Source organism: Gekko japonicus, unplaced genomic scaffold (assembly GCF_001447785.1).
Source record: "Gekko japonicus isolate JY-2015 unplaced genomic scaffold, Gekko_japonicus_V1.1 scaffold189, whole genome shotgun sequence".
NCBI classification, from domain to species: domain Eukaryota; kingdom Metazoa; phylum Chordata; class Lepidosauria; order Squamata; family Gekkonidae; genus Gekko; species Gekko japonicus.
Window position 1 is genome coordinate 1,371,971 of NW_015163608.1, and position 27,292 is coordinate 1,399,262.

At 39.0% G+C, this 27,292-nt stretch overlaps 2 protein-coding genes across 2 annotated transcripts in view; one reads left to right on the forward strand and one right to left on the reverse strand.

Annotated features, from left to right (window-relative positions):
• The window catches only part of RARS (arginyl-tRNA synthetase), a 28,247-nt gene extending 3,910 nt beyond the window's left edge, over positions 1-24,337 (forward strand). Inside the window, exons 2-15 of the mRNA XM_015407307.1 lie at positions 665-799; positions 2,916-3,110; positions 5,668-5,779; positions 6,592-6,692; positions 7,929-8,050; positions 8,763-8,883; positions 9,859-9,988; positions 10,283-10,387; positions 14,906-15,084; positions 15,919-16,028; positions 17,568-17,673; positions 22,619-22,791; positions 23,494-23,741; positions 24,093-24,337. Of these exons, the coding sequence (XP_015262793.1) occupies positions 665-799; positions 2,916-3,110; positions 5,668-5,779; positions 6,592-6,692; positions 7,929-8,050; positions 8,763-8,883; positions 9,859-9,988; positions 10,283-10,387; positions 14,906-15,084; positions 15,919-16,028; positions 17,568-17,673; positions 22,619-22,791; positions 23,494-23,741; positions 24,093-24,202 (1,947 nt within the window). The 3' untranslated portion in view covers positions 24,203-24,337. The remainder of the gene's footprint in view (positions 1-664; positions 800-2,915; positions 3,111-5,667; positions 5,780-6,591; positions 6,693-7,928; positions 8,051-8,762; positions 8,884-9,858; positions 9,989-10,282; positions 10,388-14,905; positions 15,085-15,918; positions 16,029-17,567; positions 17,674-22,618; positions 22,792-23,493; positions 23,742-24,092) is intronic.
• A 119-nt stretch (positions 24,338-24,456) lies between these two features.
• The window catches only part of LOC107107080 (rho GTPase-activating protein 7-like), a 46,205-nt gene continuing 43,369 nt past the window's right edge, over positions 24,457-27,292 (reverse strand). The window contains exons 13-14 of the mRNA XM_015407310.1: positions 26,682-26,855; positions 24,457-26,192 (exon numbers count right to left, since the gene is read on the reverse strand). Coding sequence (XP_015262796.1) covers positions 26,099-26,192; positions 26,682-26,855 — 268 coding nt within the window. The 3' untranslated portion in view covers positions 24,457-26,098. The remainder of the gene's footprint in view (positions 26,193-26,681; positions 26,856-27,292) is intronic.

Sequence of the window (27,292 nt, forward strand, 5' to 3'; positions counted from 1 at the left end):
AATTCTCTGACTAAACAGTTCAGCAAATTAGGTGATTTTTCCCCCCCTCCAGACCAACATTTGTAAGACTGTTTTTGTTAAAATCATACTTTGTTAAAAATCATACTTGAATCTCTAGGAACAACTAATGTTCCCTAGTGTCTTCCTGAAGTTCCAGAATCCAAACCAAGAATATTTATGTATAATGCATAAAATCAGATTCTGCAAACCAGTCAATGATCTTTGCTCCTTTGATCCATTCCACTTGCACTTTGTAAATTAAATCCCCATGTGATAGAAGTTTAAACCATATCATTAGGTAACTGCAGTCAGCTGTATCAACCTGAAGTAAGTGTTGACAAGGGTATTTGTTTGCTTTATTCATATCCCAGCCTTCTGCCCAGTGGGGACCTAAAACAGATAACATTGTTCTGGTCTTCTGTGTTTTATCCTCACAACGACCCTCTGAGGTAGATTAGGCTAAGAGTGTGTGGCTGCCCCAAGGTCACCCAGCAAGCTTTTGTGGCAGGGTGAGGATTCAAACCTGGGTCCTCTGGTTATAACAGTATTCTCATGTATTTAATCATCAGTAATAAACGTTAGCACTGGGCTAAAGGTAACAATTCTGATATAATCTTCATCAGTGAGCATAGTTATACACTGCTAATTTCATTTGTCTTTCTAGGAAAAGGAAATAAAGTTTCTAACAGCAGAAATTGATCGTCTGAAAAACTTTGAGTGTTTGGATGTTTCTCCAAGCTTAGAGGGATTGCGGGAAGAGAATGCAAAACTTAGATATCGTTTAAACATTCTACAAAAGGTAAGCTTCCTTCTTGAAATGTATGCTATCTGTGAAAATGACGATGCTGACCATTTGACTTTCAAAAGTCCCAAATATGCTTACTTTTCTCCCTCCCTCCCTCGGAGTACCGTTGAAGAATTGCTGGTTATGAAAGTTTTAACTCAAACTCTGATCTGTTTGACATCTGACTGCAGGCACCTGAGCAAATTAGAGTTTATTTTTTACTACAAATGAAGTTGTCAACAGTTTGGGCGGGAACCTTGCTCTTTTAATAGAGTCTTAATAGGATGTTATTTACCAGCTGATGTTATTTATGTCCATGTCTTGAACAGCTTCTGTGGCCCATTTCCACACATTAAGCCTCTATTAAGGGAACATGGCATTTTTTTTTTCCAGGCTGTTGGCCAACCCTATCTATACAGAAGGATTCAGCCATGGTATATAATCCCAGTTTATCTGAAACAAATAATTTGACCAGAACCCTGCATCTGATGGTTACAGCATTAGAATTTGATTGGTAGTTTCCAACATGTGTCCTTTTATGTCAAAGGAACACAATTTGGCAGAGGATGGTAGCATCACCGTCATTCATTTTGTTGAAATCTGGCAGAGTCATTATACATGTTGAAATGTATCTCAAGCAAAAAAATTTTTAATCTGTCACTGATAACAGAGCTGCACTTCTGAAAATTTGTTCAGGGCCCCACCACCTCCCATATAAATTGTTCCTATTCTATTTGCAGTAGGATTAGGTATATTCTACCTACAAAAGTCCATAAGGGCTCATTTTGAAGCACAGGATCACTCTAAAAATGTAAAGTGGTATATGCCAGAATTAGCAGAGCAGGCATAATTGATCGCCAAATACTCAGGAAATTTCTAAATTTTCAAGAATTTTTGTTGCCATAATATTATATGCAAGTAGATCCAGTAATGACTGATGTGATAATGATTCATGTACCAGTGGTAAGTTAAAGCATAATATTTAATTATGCTGTTCTCACTCTCACATGATGTTTTAGGCTGCTGAATTTCTGAAGAGTTAAAGAAAACCATGTTGCCATCTCTCAAATAAGCGTGTATGTAAAGTATTATAATGTTCAAAATGCATTGTTTTGAACAAATTTTTGGAGACATGTACCATCTTCCCTGTGATATGCTGGGCTGGTAATACATTTCAGAATGTATCATGGCTATACACAATTCCAGCGAACTCCTTTGTTGATTTGGTGTGGACTGGCCCAAACCAGGATGTCTTCAGTTGCACTCTGCACACAAGGGAAGGAGAGAGGGAGTTCATGTGCATGACAGCAAGCTAAATTTAAGCCCACCCTGACCAAGACTCTTTGTTTATCACCTCTCAATACACCCACTGAGTTTTGTGGTTCTAAATATTGGTATTTGTCCTTGATAAGGGTGTAAACATGGGTGATTAGTAGACAGTTGAGTCATTTTCCTTTCCTTCTGAAATCTCTCCAGATCATGTTTTCTTGTGCTGAAAATTGCACGGTATTATTCTGTTTGACTGGTTTAAGTGTTAAGTAAATGTGCCATGTCTAAAACTATGTAAAAGTTGAAATACAGAGCCGTATAATAGTCCATTTGATAGTATGTTTTCACTGATGTTTTGGATGCTTTGGTTGAATGACGTTGCCTCTGCAGCAGATGCTTTTCCCAGAATAAGTCCAGGAACAGTTAGGGCTGCATTTCATCCTCGTAGTTACTCTCATTAGGCCTTTTTTTGTGTGTGTGTTTTTATTTCCATGATGATGGTGGGTGAGGTAACTCATTAAAGAGGTACTTAATCTGCCACAGTATTTCTCAATATATCCACCTGGAGGTATCAGAAGGAACATTATCTCCCTTCTCCCCCAGCAGAATAGAATAAAGTGCAGTATGTTGCTGCAAACAAGAGCAAGCTTGTCTCTTCCTGAAAGCCAAAAAACATTTTGATTCAAATTAAGTCTCAGAAAATACAGTATTGGGGGACATTTTTAAAAAACTAAAATATATTCAGAAAACACAGGATAGAGTCATAGTGATCTTACATTAAGATTGTTATTGTGGGGTTTAGGTTGATGGTGTCTGTTCTAGACAGCTTTCCTGGGTAATTGTATTTTGTGTTTCATTTTAGAGCCTTCAAGAAGAAAGGAATAAAAGAAAGCCCTCAAAAGGCATGATTAATATCAACAACCGCCTTCAAGACATCTTTGGAATGGCTATTAAATCTGCATATCCAGAGCTAGAAAACCCTCCACTGTTGGTGACCCCAAGTCAGCAGCCTAGGTTTGGTGATTACCAATGTAACAGTGCTATGAGTATAACACAGGTAATTAACAGTGTGAGAATCTTCATGCCACTCAAATGTTCTGACCCAAATAGCACAGAGGACCACAGATGAGAAGATGTGCAGATGAGAAAATGTGCAGGTCATTTCTTTCTCTCTTTTTTGTTGTATGACACATACAAGGTAATTTCTGATCTTAATATCTCAGTGGGAAAACTACCCATCCTGTAGATTAGATTCTCACTAGTTTTTCTTCCATAGCTCACAGTAATGAGCTTGTATGTGTCATACAATACCACATTTATATTGACCCTATAAATTATGGAAAACTAAACTATTTGAGCTAGTAAAGGGAGTACAGTGATTTCTATGCAGTGAGCCAGCAGTAGTTGGTGTTGGACTAGGGGCGTAATATTCAAATCCTCACACTTATGAAGCTCACTGGGTGACCTTGAACTATTCAGGTTCCTGTTCTACCCTATCTCAGGGGCTATTGTGAAAGTAAAATGAGGAGACAACGTATCCTTTATGAAATCTGGACGTCTTCAGAGGAGGGGTGGGATAAAACCATAGTAGACTACCTGCTATGGAATTTCAGAAGTAGCTTCTAAATTCTGAAGATAAGCAGATTTCTTCATGTACGTAGAATTATGGAGAGTAATTTCTGGAATTAGAATGAATAAAAACTGAATGTTTTCAAAATTGCTGCTAAGATAAACTGTCACCAACAAAATAGCTAACTTTTTAATCTCTTTCTTAAAAAAAAAATGAGAGAGCAAAAAAAAGAGTTTCCCACTAGTGGTTTAAGGCTAGTGGATATTCCCGGTGTAAGACAGACGTTTTGTCACATCTCCTAGGAAGACTGTAGACTAGTTAGGGAAACTGGCCTGGCAGAGGTTTAAACAATGCTGATACGTGCCAGCCGGCAGCTCTCTCCGTGAACTTCTCTTACAGAAGGTGCCCCACAAATGTGCATTCTCTTCCTCATGGAGCTCATTAGCATATGTGGTTGGGTGGCAGCCAGCCCAACACAAGCTAACAATTTTCTAAATTTTATTTTGACCTCCACTTTACCCCAATTAAGTTGCCGTTATGAGTCTTGTCCTGTGACAAGTTGCTCAGTGTCCATATTGTTTGTACACCTTGGTATCATATGGCTATCCCTCCTGATTTAGCACATAAACTGGCTCGTTTCCATCTCCTTTTCCACCTCCTGACACATTTTTTTCTTTTTTTGCTCTCTTTGCGGTGTCCCAAAATACATTAGTGCCTCTGTTAGTGTGTGCAATGTGTGCTTGGCTGATAATTACTTTCATTGTAATGAATCCTAGTATAAAGAGTTCTCCTCCCCCCACTCCTTGGATTCTGAAAACATTCTGTAATTTTGTGTTAACTAATATCTATTCTTATGAAAAGGAATAGATCTCAAATACCTACTTTCCCTTTATCATCCAAGAATGAGATAGTAAATAGCTTTTCATGCTGTGAGAACAACAAAACAAGCAAGTATTTTTCACATCAGCAAATAAAAGCAATGAAAAATTTTATCTCTTCCACAGGTGTTCTGGATTTCACGCCCATCTGTTTCCTCTACAATAGGAAACAGAACAAATTAAATTTTAAAACAACATTTTTTTCTCCGTTGTGACTTGCTCAAAAACTTAGAAGCATTATTCTCAGAAGCTTTCCCAAAAGAGGTGATGGTTTTTAAAAGGCAAGCTGGAGAGCAGGAGTTCTATTTCTGAATACGTATTGGTGGCAGTGGCAACAGAGGGAGCCAAGGGGGTGAGCTGAGGCCAAGAGCAAGAAACACTCCCAACGTATCTCTGAAGCTTCTGGTTCCTCCAGCGGGGGGAGGTCAAGCTCGATATGCTAATGAACACATACAAAGACAAATCACTTTTATGACAGTTGTTTCCATGTTGGCAGGTCATATGGAGAGGCTGTTGCCTGGCACGTACACTCTAGTTATATTTCAGGAGTTATGTTCTCAAGCCCAGCGATACTGAAGAGGGTTTTCTTTTAATACTGTGGAAAGGTTACTTGTTAGAACGTAGTTTGACACAGAATGGGATGTATGGAATTACTAGATGGTGGTGGCAGGAGACCCTATGACTTTTGCCTGCCCCCAGAAATGAGTCTGGTGATTTCTTTCTTTTTTTGAATGCAGATTTTTTTGTAAGAAATTGGAAACCTCTTTCAATACATATTAAAGGTAACATTTTAATTGCTGGGAGGATAGTGTGTGAGACGTGGAATTTGCTGCTCCTCACTGTTCACTTCCAGAGCTTGGAAGCAGGATTCACTGTCGTCAAATATGTTTCAGAAGTAGCCGAAATGTCAGGATGTTTCCTCAGTAAATGAGTGTTTCAGCCAAATTTTTATTTCATGTAAGCTGCCCTGGGCCAGCCTAGGCTGGGAGGGCGGGGTATAAATTTGATTAAATAAATAAATAAATAAACATATAGTGAATTCCTGTGTAATGGAAATTTGCTATTCTCCACACCTGGTTGAACAATGAGTCCATAGAGTATTGGCCAAATGTATTTTCTTTCTCTTCAGCAAGCACTGATTTGAGCCCTTTCATTGTGTTTTTCAGATACTGCTCAAGACCAAGGAACAAAAAGTAAGCCCAAGAGAAATTGCCGATAAGATTGCCAGAAACATTCCTGACAATGAATGCATTGAGAAGGTTGAAATCGCTGGTCCTGGTAATTATTCTATAGTTGTTTTTCTGGTACATCTAAATCTGATATAGGAGTATTATATCACAAGACAAAATGATTCAGTAGACTATTGGGAATTAGAGTTTGAGATGAAATATTTTTAAGAGGTGTTCTGCTTTCTTTTGCTGTCTCACACAATACCCCTTTGCTTGCCATACACATTTTCCCCCCTGAGAACTTGTATTAAAATACTTTCAAGTGTGCTGACCAATTAATTATGCCATCTTTTTCATCACTCAAAATGTATTTTTTTTTTAACCATAATATTTTATTAGGTTTTAACATGTATTTAACTGGTTAGATTGATTTGTCATTGCATTTTTCCTACAGAGTTGTGTGTTCAACTTGGATGACTGCAGTATTAGAAATAAAATTAAATATTATTTGTGCATTAGTGATCAGCTGCTGAGGTTAGCCAAATGCTACCCCTGCCACACACTGAATACAAAAGATATGGCAGAAGTGGTATCAGAATTTGCTGGCAGGGCATTCAGTGTTCAAAGTGGTCTTTCCAGAAAAAACTAGCTGTTGACTGGGGTTGTTCATAAAACCACTTAATTTTCCTGGTATTTTCTTAGAATTGACGGCACACATCATGTTATTATTTATGCACTAAGTTTATAATTTTTCATTATTATTATGAAAGGTTTGCTAACAGTTTGCTAATTGTTACCGGTAATTGTGCAGTATTTTGTTTTCAATCAAAGCTGCTTTAGACCAAAGAAAACAGGGACTAATTTAGTTACATAGGTCACATTCCCAGCAACTGTTCTTACATTTTCCTTCTTCCTGTGAAGGTTTCATCAATGTGCATCTGAAAAAGGATTTTGTTTCTAGACAATTGAGCAATATGTTGATAAATGGAGTTCAGCCACCTGCTATTGGTGAAAGGAAGAAGGTATGATAGTAAATCATGACCAAGTTAAATAATCAAGGCATGCTTCTAAAATTAGTCAGTAGGCAGGTTTACTGGAAATGATTTTGCTTTTTTCCAAGGAACAAGTTTTATTTTCTGAAAGTATTTCCCAGTGCTTATTGGGCAGTGGGTTTTAGAGTATGGCTTTGATAAGCATAAATTGGGCTGGGCTACATAAATTATAATAGTATATAAGCCATTATTGAATACTTAAGAGTCCATAGTTGGCATTCATTGTTTTTGTTACTGTTTAGTCTTTTCCGTCAATGGTAAACATATCTGGAATTTCAACTGTTAATGTGAAATATCTCCCCTCCCACATCCCCCAAGTTCAAAAGATTTTTTTTAATAAACATTTATTTTATTTTATAAAGAACAACCACAACACAAACAAACATACATACATAGGGTTTTTCCATTATATCATTAAATTGTCTATTTGAATACCTCATACAGTATTTTATTTGTTTTCTATATTCCACCTTGTATTTTTGCATAAGATTAAAAAGAAAGTTCTTTTTTCCTTCTAAATTGGTTGTATTGTATTTTTAAACCCATTTATAGAATCTTAACCATATATTTTCAAAGCTTCCTTCACTTGTCCTCTCAACACTAAGGTTAGTTTGTCCAATTCTGCAGGTTCAAGCAGTTTATAATTTCTTCTCTTGAGGGTATCTCATTTCTCCAGTACTTAGCATACAGTATTCTTGCAGTTGTCACTACATGTATCAGATTTCAGTATGCCTAGGGGAAGCAGTCTGACACCTTTGATGATCCTTTTGAGGGCATCAACCCAAATAATTTGTGCATTACAGTTGATGTGAGTTTTGTAGTGAATGTGCATAATCACTGGGAGCTGTGCAGAATGTAAAAAATTATAAGAGGGATTTTGCATATTGCCATCAATTGTGCATGTTCTCCAAACATATGTGAGGAACATGCACAATTCGACAACACAAAGTATTTCACATTACCTAGTCACTAGGGTAATGTGTGCATTCAACCGTCAGTGTGTGAAATCTTCACATCCTCCAGCATCAGATGGTGGGTTATGTATGATGAGTGGACTATGTACCCAGTCCCTTGTTCATGGTTTTAGCACATGCGTATTCTCTACAGTGTCTAATGAATGTGAATTACAACTAGTGTTTGTGTACATTTTCCAGTTAAAAATGTGTTTAAAATGAGCCCATTTTCAATTTCTTGTCCTGTGTGAAGGTTGTGGTTGACTTCTCCTCACCTAACATTGCAAAAGAGATGCACGTTGGTCATCTGCGGTCAACTATAATTGGTGACAGCATGTGCCACCTCTTTGAGTTTGTGGGGTATGATGTTCTAAGGTATGTGCAATCAAGGTAAAATCATGCAAGTTCCCAAAATGCTGACTCTGGACATACACCATCATTTCTTTGCGGCATAGCTTAAAATGCACAGTCAATAATAACATATACTGATGTATTTTATGCCTTACTTTTTCTATTCCATCCTTCTTCCCATGAACTTGGGGGTGGCATACATGGTTCTCCTCTCCCCCTTTTTGTCCCTGCAAGTGATCCTGGTCTCCTGATAGATTAAGCTGGTGGTCTGATAAGTGTCATGGTTGAGCAGGAATTTGAACCTGGGTCTCCCCAGTCTGTCAGATGCTATAACCATTATACTCTGCCAGCTTCAGTCCAACGCCCAAACATTATCTCAGTGATGTGTCACAGAAGTGACTTGCCCATATACTCTGCAGTCTCCCTTATGTCCCATCTTGTACGCTTGCTTTTTACCCATGCTGCTTCTCCTGCTATGACTTCAGTGCCAACGTCTGCAAAAGCTCATATACCCAGTCCACAATGAACCACTCAAATTATTTTAGGCAACACAAGTCTTCATTACTGTCACCTCTTTGCATAATTTCTTTGCATGCAACATTTTGTGGTGGTCTATTTGAAGAGCCCCAAACAGCACCCATAACAACAAGGCATGGAACTGACCCCACCGCAAGGTATTGTTTCTTTGTTCAGTTTTGTTTGCGTTTTCATGTGTTTTGTGCTCTTTACTGACCAGATTGAACCATTTAGGAGATTGGGGCACCCAATTTGGAATGCTTATTGCTCATTTGCAAGATAAATTCCCAGATTATCTGACTGTCTCTCCTCCCATTGGAGATCTCCAAGCTTTTTATAAGGTATTTTTAGGTTTAAATACATTGCTGCTTCTGCTGATACTACTCTTATTTGCTAGAGGTTGTTCACTGCATAGAAGGCTGAAACTACATAAATTCAGCCTCAAGGGCTTACCGTTATAGCGAAGTGAGGAGGAGGAGTGCAAGCGGGTTCAAAGGCATGGTTGTCCTAGATGCAGGGGCATGTTACAACCCTTTATAGAGAACGCATGTCAACCTAGAAATGTGCAAGAAGCCCATGTATGTGAGTGAAGCATGTTGCAATCTATATCTAGATTTCCTGCACATTTATACTTGAAACTGTTTTTTGTAAAGATTTCATAAATTATGGGAGCCAAATACCTTTCCTTTAATGATGGGTATTTATTATTTATTTTATTCGATTTATACCCCGCCCTCCCCGCGATGCGGTCACTACCTTTGAAATATACATGCAGATGCATGCTGTTTGTATGTTTCTCTCTTTGTAGGAATTAAAGGGCAGGATTCACTCCCCCCCCCCCCCCGAGATGATTGACAATATCTGACTGGGGCTGCAGGCCCACACAGCATCAGCTCATGCATCAGACTTTGTAATCTACAGTAATGTTTTCACAGCATCGCTCAGTATATCAAACGAGTTGTATATAGCACTGCTTTGATGCGGAGTCTTTGATAAAGATCTCAAAAAAAAAGTTTAGTGTGATGACTATTCAGTATGGTATTTCAATCAATTTCCACATAGTTTCTTATCAGGAATTTAGTGACTTCTCTCTAGATAATATGTATGTTTTGTATCTCCTAAGGAGCTTAGAAGTCACTGTTAGCAAATTATAAAGTCGTGACCTATCTCTGGTCCCATGGGATATTAATGAGTAACATGAGACTTAAGGAGTGCCATCAGCTCTAGTCATTGACACCCTTGCCTGCACTTAGATTTCTTTCAGTATACCATAAAGTATATTGTTTTATAGTTTCTCTGCATTGTTTTTAATCTAGGAATCCAAAAGGAGATTTGACACAGAGGAGGAGTTTAAGAAGCATGCATACCAGTGTGTGGTCCTATTACAGAGTAAAAATCCAGACTTCCTTAAAGCTTGGAAACTGATTTGTGATGTCTCTCGGAAAGGTGACTTTGAAATTCATTCTGTGTCTCTCCCTTCGGATAAACTGTGAAAAATGTACCCAAATTGTATTTTGGGTGTAAAATATCCCCCTACCTACCAAAAATCAGGATGGTGGAATTCAGTGTGTTTGACAACATCCAGTCCCTCTTTCAGCACCTGTCTTTAATTGTCAACAATTTTGGTATTTGTGGAGTTATTTTTCTAGCTGTACACTTATTGGTCCATTTGTAAAACTAAATGCAAGCATCCCAAATCCTGTGATTTCACTTGTGTGTGTTTTTTCACTCTTCTAACAGAGTTTCAAAAAATCTATGACTGCTTGGACATCACTTTAATAGAAAGAGGTGAATCTTACTACCAAGACATGATGGCTGATATTGTAAAAGAATTTGAGGAACAAGGTAGCGTATCTGTTAGCATAGTTAGAAGTAACAGTTGCTGTGGTGCTCATGTCTTTCACCAGAACCAATATAAATTATTTATAAAAGCCTCTGCACCTGTCTTCATTTAATACAGAAACATTATTAGTTTTTCTTCATTCTTACCCTGCTTTCTAGTTTAATAAAAGGATAAGGTTTGTCAGTTACCATTTTCCTGCTGTTATGATTAAAGAATTATACAACAAAGTGATTTTGTTTTGAGCTGGATAACTTTTGTTGGGTTGTATCCATCCACTTCATATTTACAGCATCCACTTCATATTTACGGCTTCTGTACATGTCACAACAGCTTTGTTAAGATGAGAGATAGTGACTTGCCCAAGAATTTCATTTGTGAGCATAGTGGCTCGGGGACAACCGTAGAACAGGGCTGCTTGTTTTGGGCTCTGGGTACCTACTTGCACACCTTGCCAGGGGATATCCAGTCAGCCACTGTGAGGAAATGGGATGCTGAACTAGGGTTGATCCAGGAGGTCTGTTACCAACAAGTGGGGGCTTAAGAATAGCATGAAACAGCAGCCTAAAACTGAAATTCCCAAACACAATCCTCAGGCTAGAAGAAGAATATAAAAACAGTTTAAAATATAAAATCCCTCCGTAATTAGCCTGAGTAAAAAAGAAAATTTTGGCCTGATTCCCAGAGGGTGGTAAGATAGGTGCCAGACAAGTATCTACGCAAATGTATGCTGAAAAGAGGCACCACCACTGGAAAAGCCCTGCATGTCTCTAGTTACCAACGCTCACCTCTGCAGGCAGGGTCTCAGCGGTCAGGTCTTGGGGAAAAGTTGCAGAATGGACCATATAGGAGGAAGTGGTTAAATTAAGAATAATTATTTTAGACTTCCTGTTGGTATGGCGTAGTGACGGGCGCATTCTTGGCTCCTCCAAGACGCCCGATCCTGTTTCGCATATTTCGGAGCCTCCCGGATGGTGGGGGGACTCCGCTAGATCTCTTGGTGAGAGGTCTAGAGCAGGGGGCTCTGTCGTAGCCCCTCCCATACTCGGCAATGCGGGGGGTGTCTGCTTCTGCCCCGAAGCAGGAATGTTCTCACGGAGTAGAGCATGGATGCCATGCTCTACATTAGCTACGACCATCCTTCTTTTAACCTAGTAGGATTTACAACAAATGCAGCAATGCAGAAGGGGAAAAAAAGAGTGTGTACGTTTACTTCTGAATTCAAAGTACAGAAGGAAGATAAAGAGATTATCCCGAATAAAATTACCAAAAATTGAAAAGAACAGCGGCCGAAAAATACATGGGAGTGATGGTTGCTTGTAGTTTTGTATTCTTGTTTTTTCGGGAAATTTATAGTTTTTCTTCATTGTCAAGGACTTATATTGGATATGGAAGAGAAGTGGCTAGTTAAAGTGAATGGTTTTGTCTTTTTCTTGGAACTTAATGAATTGGTCTAAATGAAATGATTAAAATGGCATAGGAATTACAGATAGAGGAAGAACTTGAGAATATGGAGGTGGGTGAGATGACTGTAGAACAATTTCTTAGAGTCTTAAGCGAGGGGATACGGAAAGGAATTGAAGAAGTGTTTGGAAACATAGCGAAAAAATCGCACAACCCCCAAACTGAAACTGAGGATAAAGAAAAGCTTAATCAAGTGACTCAGAGTGGAGTGGAAAACACGGGCGTCTATCAAAAGCAGGATTGTACTCAGAATGAGGTAGTCAGCCTGGAGTATTCCCAAGAGAAGGTCGGTGATGACACTCAACTCCTTCCATCGAAAATAGAAAAAAACAGTTAAAAAGACTTTCTGCTATGTTTGACTAAAAAAAAAAAAAAGCTAAACTTTGAAGGGGAAAAAAGATGGGGGGAAAAAGGACAAAGCAAAGATCATGGAAATTTAAAAGAGACAATAAAACTTGGAAACTGGAAGCTCTGAAGACTAAAGGAGAAAGGTTAGGATTAATTTATTACACCCATAAGGACAAAAGGCATGTAAAAATGTTGTGGCAAAAGAGCAGGCTACAGATGTACAAGAAGAAAGTAAATTGTGTGAAAGGTAGAATGATTGGTTTTCTTCTGATAAATGCCTAGATGGAAAAAACTACCTTAAAAACTTTTGCTGTATATTAATGGTGATTAAGAAAGCGTTGTTATGTGTAATTTGAAGACAAAAGGTGGTGGTGGTAATAATAGGGATGTTAAATTGTCTAATGGTGTTTAATTATGTTTAAATATGTTAGTATAGTCAAGTGGTAATTAATTTTAATAACAATATGATTTTGAGTGACAATGTGAATCTCCAAGCTAAAGGTTAATACAAGGGTCCAAATAAATTGTTAATAAAAGTAAAATATTTAAAGATAAATTGGTAATAATAAGGATGATTAATTGTTTAAAGGTGTTTGATTATGTTTAATTATATTAGAATATTATAGTCAAATTGTAATTAATTTTAATAAATAGTTTAGTATGAATTCAAGTGATAATTTGAACCTACAAGTTAAGATTAGTGTAATGGTCTCAATAAATTGCTAGTAAAAGTAAAATATGTTAAGATTATTAAATTTATATTTGGCATTTATATTAAAAAACAATGAATTGGCAGATTAGTGGAATAATTGTTAATGTAATAGGAGAGGTTAGAATATAGATGAATAATTGTTTAATTGCATTTAATGGTGTTAGAGTAACAACAACAACAAATACCTTTTATTGGCATAAAATATTAAACAGTTGCCATTGGGGTAAAACAATCCTATAAAATTTGTGGAAAATAAATAACTTCTAAAAGCATTTCAAGGTATGGCTATTTATATAAGCTTAAAATTATAGCAAGATAAAATTTGCCCAACCGCAGAACCTTGAATTAAATTATGCAACTCATTGATCTCAATTAAAGTGATCAGGGACATTTTTCCGTTTTATAAGAGCATAAAAGAACTTGGCAGTCAATTCAATAATCTCCGAATCCCGGGAAGTAAGGAGGTAGTGTAGCTTGCTTCCATCCGGTTGGCATGCAACCTTGCTAAGGGGGACTTCCAGAAATTTTGCTCGAATGTCATTTAGCAGGTTACAGCGTAAAAGTACGTGCTCAACTGTTTCTAGTTCTCTCTTATTGCATCCGCAATATCTAGTTGCATAAGGGATTTTCTTATATCTCCCCTCAAGAATGGCGGAGGGGAGAACATTAAACCGTGCTAGCATGTAAGCTCTGCACAATTGCGGTGATATCAGGGAGAAAAAATATTGTGGTGGAGCATCAGAGAGTGGATAGGCCCATCTAACTGAGGAACACCTACCGGAAGCAAGAGCTCTGAGTATTGTATCACGATGGTGTAATTAAGTTCTAATTAATTTTGATAATAGTTTAGCATGATTGTGTTGGATAAAGATTAACTTTGAGACAAAAAAAGATAAAGACCTGGCAGAATATAACTGGAAGAGTTAGATGTAAATAAGTGTAAAATCCTCATTTAATGAATAGCAGAGTTAACCCTCAAGCTAAGCTTGATATATTGGTTTCAACAAAATGACAAATTAATTTACATGCTGTAGAGATTGAATGAAAATTTAAAAGGGTAATAAAAGAAAAAAGACTTTAAAATTGTAATATTAAACCCTGTTCCTATACTAAAAGCAAGGAATTGGCAGACTAGTGGTTAGAACCTTGAACGATGAAGCTAATGATGTTTGAATATCTTATGCTGTTAATATGAACTAACAGTGTAATTTGGAAAAACAGAGCTAGAAGTAGCTACTCAACATAGAATTGACCTAAAGGTTGAATATAAGAACAAAAGAAATATATTTTTTTGTTTAGCTTCTCTGTTAATCTGTGTTGCTGAAAAGATAAACTGCTATCTTAGGTTTTTTTGAAGGTAGCTTTGTTGATGTTCTTGTTTGTATGTATATGATATAGGCCTATAATATAAAAAACCTAATAAATATATTGTTTTTTAAAAAAAAGAATCATTATTTTGAATAGTTCCCGGAACCAGAAATCTTTCTGCACAAGGGTGATACAACAGTTCTTGTCTACAAATGTCCCTTACATGGTAAAAGTGTGTCTGGGAACGCACATTTCTGAGATACTGGCTTGGTTCACAACTTTGATTAGGTTAGTTAGGGTCTCACAAACCAGGATCCAGAACTGTGATTTGAAGCTGACTTCATTAACCCCTATTAGTTTCACATTATGAACAGATGCAGACAGCCTGGTGCCACCCTCATGCACTCCCTGGGTACAGTGAGCCTTAGTGAGTGTAGGGGTGAGGATACCAGCATTAGTTAGGTCAGACCAGGATTTGAGTGATCTGTGAGCTGATTTCACAAGGAAACAATAATGTAAATATAATGTAATGTTCCAAACGGGTGAAAATGTAGGTTCCTCTTGTGAGGTTTTGGAATGTGGCTAAATAATATTGATGAGTTTGCAGGTATTCTTTGCTTTTCAGTGCTTTATAAGTCTTAGCCTCATGTATGTCACTGGTCTATACCAATAAATCACTTTCCATGTTTAGGATTTGTACAAGTGGATGACGGCCGGAAGATTGTGTTTGTCCCTGGGTGTTCTATCCCTTTGACGATTGTGAAATCCGATGGGGGTTTTACGTATGACACCTCCGATTTAGCAGCTTTGAAGCAGAGGCTGTTTGAAGAAAAAGCTGATATCATTATTTATGTGGTAGACAGTGGGCAGGTGAGTTTTTTACCTCCATTTTGTATTTCTATGTGTTTTCAAAAATTGAGCTTTAAGGATTTGAATCCAACTTCGAAATCACAAACGGTTTAATTTCTTCTTCCCTTGGAGGTAGCTTAACCTTGTGCCCTAAAGCTGGAAGCGGTTCAAAAAGATCTTGCCCACATCGTAAACCTCCTATAGATTAAGAAATGATTTCCAGCCTACAGTAGACATAGTCAAGGTGTCTCATGTTGGAGGTGCCTCCCCAATTTAAGGAACTGTTCATTGCATTTATTTATTTGTAATTTGAATGTATATACCGCCCTTCTCTGAATTCACGGAGCTCAGGTTGGTTAACAGCAGAACTATACAATTTAAAATTGAGAAGTTAAAATAGTTAGAATAACATCAGATGGTGCCAAAGTAAACCTACAGTATGCATTTCACAGTAAGTGGGAAAGGCGGGGGGGGGGGGGGGGAGGGGAGGATCACTTACATCTGTACCAGAAGCTCTCCTCATTACATTCTCTGAAGACTCTCCTTTCATCTTCCGTCGGCACATAATTCATATTTACTGCACTCTTTTTTTAAGAACACAAAAAAGATTACTGTACGATGTATGGAAAAGCTCTGCCTCTGGTCATGGATACCCAGATGTCTTTAGGGCTAGGGATCACCAGTAAGTTGTTCTCAGCACAGTGTAAAGCTCTTAGGGGGACACATACCAGACAGCAAGGCAAGTGAACCAAATATACTACTGAAGAAATTGTTGTTATTAGTACTACTGCCTTACTAAGAGTGTATTTGAGAGCCATAATTAATCAGTTGTGTTAATATCATTTTGCCTTGCAGGCTGTGCACTTACAAACAGTATTTGCAGCAGCACAGATGATTGGCTGGTATGACCCTAACGTGACCAGAGTAACTCATGCTGCCTTTGGTGTGGTGCTGGGAGAAGACAAGTAAGCTTGTAGATAACGATTTCAGCATACAGTAGACTGAACACTTGTGGCTGATTGCATTAGAATGCTCATTGTCTTACCCAGTTGTTAAGGGATCATCAAGTATACCTTATGCATGGGTCAGCTTTAGGTCTGAATATACAAGAACTGAGAATCTAAAGAATATGAAGGTGTATCACAGATCTCCAGATTTCCCTTTCCAACTGTGGTTCCTTATTGTATAGCAGTCTACGCCGAAGAGTTTTCAATCTTTAGACTGGCATTGTGTGATTTGTTTATTCCCACTTTGCACCTGCTTGGAGGTAGATAATAAAATCCCTGCCAAAGCAAATGAGTTCCCAAAATCAGAAGTAATTCACTGGGATGTGACCAATTACACTTAACGTCTACAGAGTAGCCACCACAACCCCATTGCAAACTACATTTCACAGTGTCCTTTCGTTGTTTCTTTTCCTTCTGCCTATACTGGGGTCACCTAACACAATCTGTGGTTCTCTGTCATATGAGCTTAAGCTTCAGCATTGTGCTTTCAGTACGAGCAGAATTTTGTTCCAGCCATGAGGTTTTTCCTTTTCCTTCTGAAAAGAGGCTCTTGAAGTGTGAGAAGAGGGGAAGACCCTAAGTATTACTGGGGACTACAGCTGGATGTAGCTGCGGTGGCTCAAGTGGTTGAGACGCTGAACTGCAGGCTGTGGAAGGTCAGTAGTTCAGCAGTTCGAGACCCGGGTGCCGTATGACGGAGTGAGCTCCCATCTCTAGTTCCAGCTCCTGCCAACCTAGCAGTTCGAAAGCAAGAAATTGCAAGTAGATAAATAGGTACCGCTTTGGTGGGAAGGTAACAGCGTTCCGTGCGCCTTGGTGTTTAGCCGGCCACATGACCACGGCAACTTCTTCGGACAGCGTTGGCTCTTCGGCTTTGAAACGGAGATGAGCACTGCAACCCTAGAGTCGGATTCGACTGGCTTTCGAGCAAGGGAACCTTTACCTTTACCTTTTACAGCTGGATGGGGGGATCATGAATTCTGTCCATGTCATTTTTCAATATGTGAATATTAATGCTTATATGTTAAAAAATCACAAGTTTAGTAGACACAGGAATCAGTACCATTTTTGTTCTGGGATGACTTCTGCCTCTCCCGTTCTAGTTTACCATTGACTTCCTTTTTTCCTTCCTTGCTGCTTGGGTGACATTTTCTCTCTTTCCGTTCTGTTCTTCTCTGAATGCTTAGTGTCTCTAAGTTAATTGGATAATATTTCTGTGGAAGTATGTTATACAAGTCAGTGCAACACCTTTTGGATTTATGGAGTTCAAAAGCTGAAAGCCTGCACTGAAATAGAATTGCTTCTGATGTTCTTAAGACTCAGCAAACCTTTTGCTTGTCTTGCCAGTAGTTTTATGTCAGGCAAGATGTATGCAGAAGTCTCTGTGGATGGTTATGGTGGAAGTGGACCAGTGATCTATAGATAGGCAGGTAGCTTTGTATTTGCAGATGGGGTATGAACCTAAGAAAAATCACCCGTTTTGCCTCCTGCTACCAGGAAGAAGTTTAAAACTCGTTCTGGGGATACAGTGCGGTTGGTTGATCTTCTTGAAGAGGGACTGAAGCGGTCAATGGTCAAACTGAAGGAAAAGGAAAGAGACAAGGTAGTAAAGAATTTCCCTTTCTCCTGATGCTAAGTTTAAAAAGCAAGCTTTTCTCCTGCTTTATGGTGCTTTTAGGGGGAGTGTGCAAGAGCAATTTGTCTCGGCACTTGGTTCAGTTTATTCAGTGGGAAGCAATTTTTTGTTTCACAGTTTGTATTTGAAGCATCTTGGGTGGTGCTCACTCTTGTTCCCAGACTGTGTGCAGCTTCATGTGCTGAACTTTGAACTTGGGCTGATATATTGGAGAACTGAAATCATGCACAGCCCAGCAAGCACAGGTTAAAAGAGTTGGGGCTTTTTTTATTTTAAGGAGACATGCTTTGCACTTGATATCCATTTGCCCTTTGCATTTAAAGGGAGGCACTGTTTGTTTGTAACTGGATGGTTTTAGCTGAATACAAAACACATTTTGCAATGCTGTTCAGAGCAGCCAAAAAAGGAAACAGAACTAGTGTGCCTTTTTGGTCCCAGCTGAAGTAGACAAGGAAGGAGAGTTCGCTTTGCCCCTTTGAGTCCCAGCAGTTCATTCAATACGGCATATTGTGGAGATGCACACACAGTCCATTCAGCCTCCATCATCCATCTCTCTCAACACATTCTACAAAGACTGGGTGACCTGTTGGGAGACTCAGGAACTCAGGAATTTATTTGGGCCACTCTCCCAGCAAATGGCTTGCACTTCCTTTGGGAGGCCTGCCTTACCTTTGCAGTTTATGTAGAACCATTATTACACATCAGAGCCTGGTCCAGCTGTCTTGGAAAAATATGATGGGTTGGATCCAGACTAGCCTTTCTGCAGGTGCAAGGCCTTCCACATGCGGAACATGATTTTCATGTCTCCTAAAGCTGGGGGGGGGGGGTAGGAAAATCACACTCCATAGGAAGAAGTCTTGCATCTGCAGAAACACTTGCGTAGAATCCAACCTAGCATCTTGGTAGATATTTTCCCAAATGAGGAAGTGGGTGGAAGATTTAATTTTTGACATACCTACTGCAGACAGGATATGTTTGTTTCCCTGGATATGTTTGTACTGCATAGTCTGTGGTATATATGTGTGTGTATAGATCTGGATTACAAGATAATTGGTGAAAGGACAAGAAATGGAAAAAGCAACTTGGTAAGCTGGCCAGGGAAACTAGATTGCATGTGTATCCGTTTTCTTTAAACAAGGATCTGCTTAACCAGGGTTGAAGTGTGTTACTTCAGAGGACAGGAAAGAATTAATTAAGGCTGTGGTTAATAACCCAGCTTTAGATCCTAACGAACCACAGTTAGTTGATTGGCTTGCATTCAAGACAATCACATTAAGCATTGGTTAATTAAATTGATTAAACCATGGTATTTTGTAAGTCCGAACTGAAGAGCACCTTAGATTTCTTGTGCTTCAAGTGCAAAGTCAAAAGACACCCCAGTCAACATTTGTTCTAAGAATATAATCAGGTGAGGCACACAAACTCTGCTGCTTGGACCTCCAGACTGAGCCAATCCAGCAAAGTAATTTTATTAGCTTTCCAGTAGATGGCAGTAGAATACAAAAGGATGTGTGGTGGGGTTGCTGTTTGTTCCATTGCTGTTTGAAAGTTGATTGGCTGTGCACTTCATTGGGAATGCTCTGATGGTTTCTTTATAACTTACCCTAGGCTAGCAACATTGGCATTGCATCCATGGTTAGTTTCATGCTACTGTAGTAGCCTATATACTTTCTACCCAGGAGGTTAGATGTTTTGTGGGATCCAGAATTTACATCCATGCCTGCAACACTGAAAACAGGTTGATTATAGAGGTAGAAGCAGTATGGGAATTGCCATAGTGGTAGAGACGGAACATAAACTTATCGTGCCTTGTGTTCTTGTTACGGTTTCTTCGGAGTACAGTAAAGGCTTGCTTCACTTACTGCAGGATGAACATTTTGCAGTGACACGGGGGTATATGTAGTTGGGATGGTAATTTATCATGCAGTACAAAAAGGAGCCCTTCTGATGTCTTGGGGAAGTTCAGTCTTCCTCTGAGATCTGCTTCACAGCCATTGCTATTCCTTGTCACTTATCAGTTACAGCAGGTCTTGACAGATTTTCTTTGAAGCTAGGAGCCAGCCCCAAAATTAAGGGGCCCAAATGTAGTTGTACCAAATGCAATTTTTTTTGTCATATTAAGCAATTTTAATGTTGCCTCCATGTTATGAATGGGGTTGCAAACCAGCTGGGGGGGAAATGCCCTGCCTCTTTAATAGAGCACTAATGGGCTGTTATTTATCAGGTAATATTTCCCTCCATGCCACAAAAGCTTCAACAGTGTATTTCCACACATGAACCCTGTATTAAAGGGACAGTAATTTTTTCTCCACACTAGTTGGCAGCCTTACATTGAGCAGGTCAGGCCATACTGTAAGAGACTAGAACATCAGAACTGTTTCTTCGTTGTCTTTCAAATGGGGAGCAAAATGTTTTGTGCATGTGAGGATGTTTCCCTGGATATATTGCATGAGAAGAGATAGGCCCATGTATATGTCATTGGAATGAACACACATTCTTCCCCACCTCCATTTTCCCTCCCTCTCTCTGTCATCTTCCTTGTCTCAGATTCTAGGTTGTAAGTTCTGTGGGGCAGGGACTTGTCTTCTTGTGCTCTATAAAAGCATCATGCACACTTGATTCATCTGAATGTAAACAAACTGGGCATGAACTTACGGGTTCCAGTGGCATAGCCATGTTAAGTTTGTGTTAACAAAAGCAAGTAATGTACACCATCTAAAAGACATATTGCCACATAAGTTTTTGGAGGCTCAAGTCTCTTGTTTATGCAAATGTTAGGCAGGCCAACAGCTACCACTAGATTGCTGTGTAACGGAAACAGAAGGAAATTATACCCAAGAATTATTCTCTTTTCAGTTTAAGCATGGAGTTGGGGGGGGGGGCGCAGGATGAATAAATATCAAACAGGAGCCCCACTTCAATGATTCAGTAAATGTGGATCATAATTGTGCGTATATAATCAGTAAACTAAGCCCGAATATAAAACTACTCACAATGTTATTTGTGTTCTCAATTATTCCAGTTGGTTCCAAGACTTATTACTTCTTCTCCTGGCCAAGTTTCTCCCCTTCCCATACCCTTCAGGGAAAAGTCTCTTACCTTTGTCCACCCCCATCAAGCACAGCCACCTGCCTGCCTTCAGCTTTCCCCCCTGCTGTGGCAGAAGACAGCAAAGGAGAGCCAGCAGCCATTGAGCTGTTTGCAGAACTCATATCCTAACAACAAATTAGCTCTGTGCGAGAAGTTGTGCAGGGTGTTCCTTTCAAGGGCTTGACTCCCCCTTTCCCTCCTTTTAAACTCTGTAACGAAGTTCACCAGGGGAGGATCACTGGAGCTCTAAGCACCATGAACAAACTTCAGGAATTGCAGAGGCCCGAGTTAAAGGAATCTTGTGGGTCAGTTCACTTTGTTAGCCAAATTGCCTTAATTTCTTAATTAATATTGGGGAAATATGATTATTAATTGGCAATAGGCAAATTAGGGAACAAACACCGTTGTATACGGAAGCCCCGCCTTTACTGTAAGTACCAGAAACGGAGACTGTATTCAATATAGTATGATGTCTTTTTACTGGAGAATATTTATCATTCAAACAATACACAAGCACGCACACACATATACAAAGAATTAAAGATAGATCATAAGCACATTTGCTGGACATTCGTTGGTTGGGTGATATTTACCTGTCCTCATTGATTGAGCCGTTCCAATGGAAAAATGGAGGGGTTATAAATAGAAGATGGGGAACACGTGCTCTGAACCGGCAGAACCACGTGGATTCTAGCTGCAGATCTAGAGTTTAAAGATGGAGGTAAGGTGGACATAAAAGGGTTAAGCTTCAACAGGGGTCGTGGAGAGGGAGAGAGAGCATGTGGTTGAGTAGTACCTTTTATGATGTGGTATGGGGGGGGCCAGGCTAGGCTGGCCACACACCCCTGTGACACCTCCTGTTAGTCCGTCCCTTAAAACATACTATTGGTTGGAAGGAGAGGGGGAGGAGAGCCAGGGGTTGGTCAATATTGAGATCTAGAAACTTAGACTGGAGGCTGGCACCTGGATGCAGGTGAGATGAGTCATCAGGTTAAGGCTATTGTCTCTTGATGGCCCTAGCCGGCTTGCTGATGGATGAGTGATTAATTGCTAAGCAACTATGATGAGTCTCAGAGCTACGTGCAGCTTTGCAGGTCTGGAGGAGGGGGGGGAAGGGGTTGCCTACATGTGCTGGAAGAAACTCCTAATGGCATCTGGAGTTCTCTGTCCTCGTGTTTTCCATGGCATGGCGTCTGAGGCTTTGTGCCGGCTTATGGAACTGCTTCATCTCACAGCAGGCAAGATGGCTGGTAGCTCTGGACTACCACTGGAGCAGCAACACTAAAGGAAGGTGTCCCTCTTTCAGGTGTGCAGTGTCAACAGGTCACCATGTTGTACAGTCCATACAGTCCATACAGTCCATAAAAACACATTGATAGGCTTGCATGGCAACAACTTCATCTGATACATGAAGTGAATCTTTGCAGATCATATATACAATTGGCCTAACAGAAAAAATATAAACAATGCATTCAAAGGACAGTAGAAGACACAAGATATCTCACTGTTTGCTTAGTATGTCTAAGAAGATTGTGGTTGCCTTTGTTGCTGTTGTGAACATCACGCTGCATATTTTTCCTCTAGATGGTGCACAGAAATGTCACAGATGACCTTTCTATTAGGCATATAGACATACTGCAGCCATCTGATGAAGTGATCTTTAACCAACAAAACCTTATGCCGCAGTAAACCAGTATTTACAGTGGCCCAAAACATGTGTATTTATACCTTGTAGCAAGATATCTTTTATAAGTTTTTCTGATATTTGTGCTTTTTTTTTTTTGTAGTGTTGCAATATAATGGGCATTCTTTTCTCTTGCAGGTTCTCAGCCCAGAAGAACTAAAGGCAGCTCAGACATCAGTTGCCTTTGGCTGCATTAAGTATGCTGATCTTTCCCATAATAGAATCAATGATTATATCTTCTCTTTTGATAAGATGCTGGATGATCGGGGAAATACAGCTGCTTATTTGCTTTATGCCTTCACTCGAATTAGGTAGGGATAGTACTGAAATACAGCCTTTTTCACAAGTTGCAGTGTTAAATTGGAGATACAAAGCTTACCTACTTTGTACCTATTAGAAAAATGTTTGTTTCTGACAGTTACAGGCTGAGGGTGTGTTTCAGGCATTTGGTGTAGTGGTTAAGTGCGTGGACTCTAATCTGGGAGAACCAGGTTTGATTTCCCACTCCTCCACTTGCACCTGCTGATGTGACCGTGGGTCAGTCACAAGCTCTGGCACAGCTGTTCTTGAAAAAGAGCAGTTTCTGTCAAGAGCTCTCTCAGCCCCACCAAGTGTCTGTTGTGGGGAGGGGAAGGGAAAGGTGTTTGTAAGCCGCTGTGAGACACCTTTGGGTAGTGAAGGGCGGGGTATAAATCTAATCTCTTCTTCTAAGAGTTCTAGAAGCGGGATTATTTCACGGTCTTGGTTTCAAATGTAGATTTAAAAACTATTTATTTATTTATTTATTTTCATACTTATACCCCGCCCTCCCCAGTGGGCTCAGGGCGGCTCACAGAGGCAAGAACAACTTGCCATGATAAAACAATATATACAAAACAGTTTCTTTGTCTGGAGCTATACCACATTGCTTCTTACCTCGTTGTTGTATTTTCAATATATATGTAAGACACTAGGGACAGATAATTGACTTTTTGGTACCTAAAAGTATAACACTAAGCTCGCTTCTTTGGCAGATCTATAGCACGGCTTGCCAATATCAATGATGGGACATTGCAAAATGCAGCGAGAACAACTGAAATAATACTGGACCATGAGAAAGAATGGAAGCTAGGCAAATGCATTTTGAGATTCCCTGAAATTTTGCAGAAGATCCTGGATGACCTCCTACTGCATACCCTTTGTGATTACCTCTATGAGCTAGCCACCACTTTTACTGAATTCTATGACAATTGCTATTGTGTGGAAAAAGACAGACAAACTGGTGAGTTAACTGTTTTCAGAAAAGGATGAGAAGAGATAAAGTGGAAGCATGATGCTGTGTTTAGGTTTACATGGGTCATAGTACAAATACTATCAAGGTTTTTGTTGTAGCCACAAACTTACAGAGTTTCTCAAGTTTGTGAAAGGTTGTGGGATACCCAGATCTTTTATCCTGAATACCATGTAAGAGGGAATGGTGTAGCAGAGTTGAGTTTGGCTGTAGTCATCAAAAACACGCTTTAGGAGTGATTTATCCAACTAAGACAGTGTATATAGCAGGAAGCTAGAAAAGTCACTGGGGTATACATTCTTGTTCATCTGATTACTTGACTTTAATCTTTTCCTCACACAGGTAAAATAGTGAATGTGAACATGTGGCGAATGCTCTTGTGTGAGGCCACAGCTGCAGTTATGGCCAAAGGTTTTGACATCTTGGGGATCAAGCCTGTCCAGAAGATGTAACTATACAGTGCTTTGAAAGTAGTTTAACAGACTTACCTACGTCAATTGTTATGACCATCATGGCTCAGTATTGGAAAATAAAAATGATGCAAGTTAAGTTTCACTGTCTCTCAGCTGCTATGGGAACATTCAAAGAAATGATAAAATACCATAGTCCGACCAATTGGTATGTGGGGTATGTAGTTCTGGGTCATTAAGTTTAGATTGTATACTCTGTCAACCAAAGAAGGATGCCCTCCTGGGAAGATCTTCTCTCCCCTCTGGCTACATACTCACTTTTTTCACAAGACTGAATTTTGCAGAAGAAGAGAAAGTAATATGCCTATGCAACCAAACATAAGGCAGTCATTTGAATGCTTCACCTTTATTAGGTGTGTTGTCTGAGCCCATTCTAAGCCATTTTATTTACATAAGAGAGTTTTTGCAAATACAAGTACATAATAATACAGACTTCAAGAACAAAACATGTCTATTTTAAAAATGGGAGAACTGCTTGTTTGCATTTATGTCGTGATGTTCTTTTTTCTTACACAGATAGGATCTCAGTTTTGCAACATTTAAGCTTGCCTTTCTAAAATTTCAAGTGCAGTGACATTTGTCATTTAATTTTAGATTTCCCTTTTGTTTGCAAAGCAACAATAGCTCACATTCAAAAATGAGTTCAGCAATATGTTCAAATAATACTGAGATTAATGATTGGGCAGATATAATAGCTGTACCTTTGGCATTCTGTCAGTTACATGCTTAACAACAATGGTTTGACCTGTATGCATGGTGTGTGCGCTACCTGAGGTTGTTCAACAAAAAATCAAAACATTCTCAGTATCTCTCAGTATACAGAGATCCTACTGGGTTTTTTAACCTGCATCATCTGGTATGCACAATGCTCTGAGACCATGTGTAGGAAAATTACTTAAGTTAGTTCTTGCCCCAAAAGTTCCCTGCAAGTTTGTCCTATTGGAGCCAATGAAACTTAAGGGTTTGACATTCTTTGTGGGTACAACTCAGCAGAGCAGAGCTGGCTTTAACAGACTAAGCAGTAGTGGGTGCATAAGTGATCTTAAACCAATAAAAACATTTTATTATTTGCTGCTTAATATTAGATTATTAAAAACAAATGAAATGAGCTGCCATAATTGTGTTACACTGATTAAGAAATTCAAACAATATTATTGACAATCAAATGGCAGATGAATATGTCAACACAGTACTGACTTCAGTTAGGACAGCAGCTACCACTGCTATACCAGTCAGTTCTCTTAAGTTTCAAAACTGCATTGTTAAAAACTACCAAGCCAGCAAAGGAAAATCATATTCACCTTTAAGAACTAAAGTGCCCATTTTGCCATCATTTTGAGGCAGGATTGTGCTTACAAAACAAAACATATATTCCTACATACAATTTTAACCTTTACATACAGCTTTTTGATGGTAAAAGGCACACCTCTTTCATCTTTATACAGATGCAGCAGGGCTGTCTGTCATTAACTGCTAACAGGTAATGCTTAAACCAGAAAACCAGCTGAAGAGCTGGACAGTTTGTTTCTACTTGTGCCTTATTATAACATTTGAAAAATATGTCCCACATTTTACAAATTAAAATATATTTAGAACACGTTAAGGTGTTCTTTTTAAAAATAACTTAACTCTGATAGTTTTATATTAAAATTTATATGATGAAAAGATTACCTATCTAAAATGTTGCATAGTGTCTGCCAGTTCAAGAACATGCTTCAACAGAAGACAAAAAAATCCCCTCATAAAATGCTAGTAACATTTAATTTCTATGTAGCACTCTTAGCTGATCAAAATAATATAATCTAGTCAACCTTTGCTCAGATTCTGGGGGATAAACCGTTTTGGGCACCACTCATTGCCTTGTCCAAAACCAGAAAGTCACTGTGAAGTTCTGAAGGACTCTTTAATCCTTATCAGTTCTGCAGAACAAATGTAACCAAAAGCCCTGTTGTACCATTCTAGTGTCTGGCCCCTGTAAAGAAATAAAACAACATCTCAGGCAGTTGCCACAATTTTCTCTCTCACTATTTTACTGTATCAGCAGTAAAATACTAGTGTTTACAAAAAGCCACAAGCAGAAATTGCTATCTGAAAATAGGCCCACAGTTTAGTTGGGCATATAAAAACACTTTAGTATTTTGTGTTCACTGGAATATCAACAAGTTCCAAACCGGGGGGGGGAGGGGGGGAATAAAAAATTCTATATGCCACTTTATAGGACTATCACTTGGAATAATTTTACTAAATCAAATAGATTGCTCCCAATCATATTCCATATTTGTGCAGAAATAGAATAGCAACAAATAGAGTAGTCATAAGGTAAAATAATTTGTGCATGCCTGTTCAGTACTAACATTCATATTTAAGTATCAGATCTTTTTGAAGGAACCCTTTTCCTCAAAACCCACAGGTTAGAATGTTACCAAATCTAAATATTCTATGAGTCAAATGAAAAAAGTACCTTTTATCTATTCGACAAACGTGTGTCACTTTGGATTTATGGGAGCCAACTGCTTCTATAAGGAACTGACACAGAAAGACCTTAGCAAGGATCCCATTCAATTTAGCACCTTCACTCTCTGTTGAGGTAGCTGCTAGCACACAAGTCCCACTTTGAGGATCAGTTCGCCAAGTCCTGAAAATTAATACAGACCAAAATCATATATACTGTTTATTTGCCGTTAGCTGAACAAAGGTCCTGAGATGCTTTCCAAACTCTTCTTAAAAATCTATTCATTACAATAGGTTGATAACAGGAAATTTCTAAACGATAAAGTAGATGTGTCAAGTTACCCAATGACAAAAGCCACACTTTCTCCAGTTTACTCTGTGTCCAAGAAACACCTCTGAGACATGTTATTACTGCAGCAAAACTATCCATTATGAGCATATTCTGTTAGAATGCTCAGTCTGCATGGGGATACATTGTTGCCACAGAGAAACTAATGGGAATAAACATGCACTGTAAGAGAAGAGCTTGTTTAGGATGAGTCCTTGGGAGGGGGATTAATTATTCTTTTTAGGTCTGTCTCCCTCCCACACCATAATCACACCAGTAAACAGCAGGGAGAG